Source organism: Salvia miltiorrhiza, chromosome 2 (assembly GCF_028751815.1).
Source record: "Salvia miltiorrhiza cultivar Shanhuang (shh) chromosome 2, IMPLAD_Smil_shh, whole genome shotgun sequence".
Lineage (NCBI taxonomy): Eukaryota > Viridiplantae > Streptophyta > Magnoliopsida > Lamiales > Lamiaceae > Salvia > Salvia miltiorrhiza.
The window spans coordinates 29,953,965-29,959,823 of NC_080388.1; the positions used below are offsets into that span (position 1 = coordinate 29,953,965).

Consider the following 5,859-nt stretch of genomic DNA (forward strand, 5'->3'; position numbering starts at 1 on the left):
CATGTGTCTAGATTAAAATTGTCTAGACTGAAACTAAAAGTGTCTAGACTGAAACTGTCTCAGATAAGACTGAGTTAGTCTAGACTGATAGTCAGTTTGTCTCATCGGCTGCTGCTCACGTTTAGACTGAATCTGATTCAGTCTCTTCTCATTCTTCTTCCCCCTTGGTTGGTTGTGAGGGTTCTAGGTCTTTTGTGGTCTAGACTGATAATAGTTCAGTCTGGACGGACCTTCATCTCTCCGAAACTGAAACTGATTCTTTTGTTTTTGTGGGTGGCGTTGATTGTTGACCACCACCATCTTTTCATTCCATTAGGAACCCCTCGGACGTCCATAGTCCTTGGGAGGAGGAACATTCTTGTGTAACATCATCTTTCTCTTCTTATCTTCTTCCTCGGGATCTTCTGTCTTGATGATATTCAATATTTATGATAATTTCACGAATAGTTTTCACACCTTCTTCTCGATGAGCATGCCCTCCAAGGCATTGTTCGCACCATATGAGATTGTCTCGTAGACTATCTCCCATACCCTCCATACCTTGAAGAATAATCTTGTATGCATTGCATCTCGAATATTTGTTCGGATCCATATTTTTATTTGGAGTCTCCTCCCACATAGGATTAATTAAAAAATATAATTTTCCAATAAAAACCCACTCTGATACCATTTTGTGATTCAATATCTTTCAATTTGGTTCAGCAATTTTTTAATAATTTTGAAGAGACCCTCAAACATAAATAAGTCTTTTAGGGGAATTTTTTGCTATAAAACAACTTGATGAGGAGTAAAATATGCGTAAGGTAAACCTGGCAGCATCGGAGGAGTCAGCGTTGGAAACAGAAAGGAAACAAAGGGCTAGAATAATATTTTTAGGGAAAAACATGAAGGGCAGAAGCTTCTGGACCATTTCGAGAGGGTTCTAACACTAAGGGTGTCAGGGCTGATATGGTTAGAGAAGAGGAAAGCAGATCAGAAGTTAGATCTAAAATAAAGCGACAAAGAACTAGCGGATTCAGGCAGGGCTGACGTATCCAGGGAAAAAGCTTCAGAGCTGGCGAACGCGTGCAGCGCTGGAAAGGACTGAAGGCATAACTGATCAATAACAATCTCGAAGATAATTCCTAACTACTGGGGTCGCTATCAAATGTGAAATTACCGATCTACCCCTATTTGTAAATGCCTATAAATATGAGATGTGCCTGCCATTGTAAACACACGCTATTCTAAACACTCAATACAATACTTTTCTCCTGCTTTAGCTATTTTCATCACTCTCTCTCGATTCACTACGCATTACAGGTGAATTATTCTCTCCATAATTAAAGGGTGAAATTATCGAACACATCAACTGGCGTTGTCTGTGGGAACTGCGGATCGAGTTAAAGACGTGAAGAAATCTGTGCATGAACTCTGCTCGTCCAAATTTCTTGGCAAAAGTTGCATATCTTTGTCGGGAATTCGGGTTTGAGGGGCATATATGTTCGTTTGTGGGTATTTTGTGGTGTTTCGATCGGTTTCATGATGGGGTGTTTGCTTGGGTCTTCCTAATTTTACATGCATCTTAGATGATTTTAGATTCTATGTGTCTTTCGTATTTTTATGATGTTTCTTGCACTGATTTTCGTTTGAATTCATGTTTCTTGTGGTGTTGGGAGTTTCTTATTTGCATATCTATGGAATTTTTGGGATTTGGCTTTCTGTCGCTTTATTTGAGGCAGGGATCTTTCAGATTCACCGAATTTCTTGGGAATTTCTTGCATGATCTCTGTATCGAGTGGGAATTGGTCTTTTTATGGCAATTCTTCATGGGAATTATGAGCTGTTATCTCTGCGAATAAAAACACGTATTATCTGGGGAATTTACCTTATATTATTCTTTTTTGAGATTTTTAACTTTGTTTCTACAGGTAATGGAAGACGCAAACATCATCAAAAATCTGATGGGGGATTTTGCAGAAAAAGGCATGGCTCCTGCTCCTACTAGAACTGCTACCGTAACTAATGAGGGAATCCGGGTTGAGGACTTCACACCTACTGGCCCACTCAGGCCTGTACTGTCAGGGCTGCAGGTGACTCCAACTGCACAGGGATCGACTGCATAGGGAACGGGACTAGTTAATGTCACTATGACGGAACAAATGTTATCCTTTCTGAGCTACGCCTGCATGAGACAGGTGTTGCGAACGTCCACACCACCACTGAACTTGGGATTACCAACGATTGCAGGGCTAGGGACCTCAGGGCTGCCGACTCAAACTATTCCTGGGGGACAGCCAACTGAAAATCCAACACCCTTGGTAAAGAGCACTGTTGTTGTTCCCCTGAAAGGGACTGGGGAGGCCAGGGTTGAGAAGGTCAGAGATGAGCGTCGTCCGGAACCTTTGTTTCCGGGAGATATGGAGGGTATTGAGGATATCAGGGACACTTCCAGTCAAACTAGATATGTCACGGAACGACAAGAGAAGGGTACAGAGCTGGAGGATCCAGTCCGGTTGCAAGAGAGGGTCTCAGCTATGCAACGACACCTCCAAGAGTTAGAGGAAGTGATTGAGGAAAAAGAGAAAGAAAGAAAGAAGCAAGGTTGTCTCATGAAAGAGGGGACGTTATGAAGACTCTACCCATTCCAGGGCTGAGAGTCACCGGGATCAACGTGACCATTTGAGGGAGAAAAACAAGCATACCAGCAGAGCTGGCAAAAGTAAGTGCAAGCATGCTAGTCGGCGCTTCCCAGGTGAGGAAAAAGAAGAAAGTCGTCACCACCAATATTATCCTGAAACTACTGCTAGGACGGGATCAAGTCCATTTTCGGAGTACATCTTGGCAGATCTGTTGCCTCATCACTACAAACCCATTAACATGGAATATGACTGATCTGATGACCCATAGGTACACATGGCTAGATTCAAGACCATGATTACGCTACATCAGTACACGGAGGGGATTAAGTGTAGAATCTGTTCTACTACCTTGACAGGGATGGCCCACCAGTGGTTCCGAGCTATGGAACTGGATTCTATTCATTCTTTTGAACAGCTATATGATGCATTCATGCACCAATTCACGAGGTCTAAGCGGGCCGCAAAGACTGCTATGTCATTGATGGACTTAAAACAAGAACCTATCGAGACTCCAAAGGAGTTTTCCGCGCATTTCACCAAGGCATCGTTGGTGGTTCCAAAGGCTAAATCTCAGATTAAGGGTTATGCCTTTGTACGTGGTTTAAGACTTGGGGCTTTCTTCGATAATTTGCAAGTAAAACAACCGCGGGACTTTGACGACATTCTAGCCCGACTTCCAAGGTATATACAGTTGGAGGAGGCCAGAGCTGCTCGAAAGATAGAACATAGCGGTAACAGGCCCAAGAAAGTGGAAAATGGAGTCGAATCTTCAGATACTCGCTACCAAGGGAAGGCACCATACAGGGGACTGCCGCCCTGAGTGCTGACAGGAGAAGCACAGCCAACATACCAGCCCGCTCAAAAGGAGCAAACATTTAGAGGGGTACATAATGTTAACCGACTTACTAACAACCCCACTGAATAAGCCTCAAGAAGAAAATTTTTATTAATCAAGAATGAACTGTGGTTCAGGGCTTCGCGAGATTTGGCTACGGGGGCCCCTAAGCCTGGACCGAATGGCCTGCTTTGCCAGTACCATAATCATTACGGACACCCTACTAGTAATGTGGGTTTCTGTGTCACCAATTGAAAATTTTGGTAAGACAGGGAAGGCTGGATCAATTCGTTAAACAAACACCACCCCCGCACTTGCAAGACAATAACTATAATCCCAGAGCTGGGAGAGAGCAAGGGAATCCAGGGGATGATCGCAGGGTTGCTCCTCTGCCCCGTGAGGAAAAGAGGCAAGTGCACATGATTATCGGCGAAGAAAATGGGCCCATATCCAACAGGGCGCGAAAGCAGAACATCCATCCGTGTAGGGCTGGAATTTTGACCAGACAAGTCATGAGTGTCCGCAGCACTGCGAGGGAGCCGAGTATTTCTTTCGGGACGGAGGATCATGCCGGGCTGGTTCACCCGCACGATGATGCTTTAGTTTTCTCTGCGGATGTGGCAAATTGCACTGTGCACCGCATATTCATAGTTTCTGGCAGCGCTGTGAATATAATTTACAAAGACTATTTAACAGCTGATTTATGCCTAATTGTTCTTAATTTGGGGGATTGATTGTGCTAAATTTGAGTTAAATATTCTGGAAGTTGGTGCGTTTATGAGTCTGTTTGATGTGTTGCAAGAGATTTTGATAAAATAGGAGAAAGAATGATATTTTGGAGATTTTGTTCAGAAAGTGCGTATTTGGGCTCAAAGTGGTGCCATACTCTGCTGCCTTGCCAAGCGTTGACAAGACCGTCAGTGTTGTTGTTCCATAATCAGAGCTGAAATCCATAGCAGAGTAAATTTTCAGAGTCAGAGCTCAACATCGCCAGAGCTAACCTAGATAGTCAGAGTTGACCAAGGTGCCAGAGCTGACAATCGATATCCAGAGCTGACATTCCTGTGCTAGAGCTGCGTTGACAATCCTGCGCCAGAACTGACCAAGCTCGACAGAGTTGAATTTCATATGCCAGAGCTGAACTTACATCTCCAGAGCAGACTACATCTCCAGAGTTGACTACATTTCCAGAGCCGACTATTTCAGAGCTGACCAAACTCTACAGAGCTGACTATGTCTACAGAGCTGACTACGTCGCCAGAGCTGACTATTGCGCGCAAGGTTGCCAGCGCTGGCAATCACTCGCAAGGCCACCAGCACTGCTCCAGAGCTGGCAAATCACTCGCCAGCGCTGCCGTTACATGCCGCACACTCTTCCAAGCCTGAACTCTCCTGGGCGTACATGACTCTATCTCTTAGGCCCAGTTTGGCTGGGCCGTCTTGATGGTCTTTAGGGCTGATGAAAGGAAGTCTATATAAAGGGCTTAACGGCTCATCATGAAACACACTCTTTTGCCTTTGGGAATTATTGATCTTCCGTTCAGGCAACCAAAGCACTTAGGGTTTTTCTAGCTTTCGAGTTCTTTGAGTTTCATAGTTTTTGTTCAAGTTACCTTTATATTTACGTTTGATTTAGTTTTCCATTTCAAAGTTGTAATCAAGTGACAGTGATTTCATCCTCGCGATGTTTTATGGTATTTCGTATTTACTTTAATTTCTTTGCATCGTTATGAATTATGTTAAGCTTTCAATTTATGATTTCTTTTATGTCAATTAGATTAGAACCTTTTATTTACAAGTATTTAAATTGTTAGCATAGTAGCGTTTAATTCTTAGTAGCTTTACTTAATCGTTTATTTTTGCCTAGGGTTTAATGATTTCTTTATGCATGCGTTCTTATGTTTTGTTCTTTTCTGTCTAGTTAATTCTAAGTTTAGTTTTAAGTTAAGTTTTTATTTACAAGCTTTAGTTAAATTAGATTAATCAAACTTTACTTTACTGTTTTCGTGTGATGCAATTAAAAGCCCTGTAAAATCTTCCTTGAGAGATGACTTTGGGTCAACTTACCATTGCTAGAGTGTCCTTGTCCTATTGCAAGCCAATCTAGAGGTGTTTTAGGTTGAGTCAACAGCCATGGCTATGGATGCCACCCTGAAACCGCCAGGCAATCCACTGTATGGTTTTACGGGATAATCTATTTTGCCGATGGGATCTCTGGAGCTGCCAATGACATGGGAAAAGGATGGGGCTTCACGAACTCGTATCCTTAAGTTTCTGGTGATGAAATTTCCAAAATCACGTTATAATATCATCATTGGGAGGCCAGCGCTGAATGCCTTTCAGGCCGTGATTTCCATGTACCATCTAAAAATGAAGTTCTCGCTTGAGGGCGGTCGGGCTGGG

The 5,859-nt window shown here is 43.1% G+C and overlaps 1 protein-coding gene across 1 annotated transcript; it reads left to right on the top strand.

Annotated features, from left to right (window-relative positions):
• Positions 1-2,895: 2,895 nt before the first annotated feature.
• On the top strand, positions 2,896-3,441 carry LOC131008267 (uncharacterized). The gene has a single exon (XM_057935154.1). The coding sequence runs from the start codon at positions 2,896-2,898 to the stop codon at positions 3,439-3,441; it is 546 nt and encodes a 181-aa protein (XP_057791137.1).
• Positions 3,442-5,859: the final 2,418 nt, after the last annotated feature.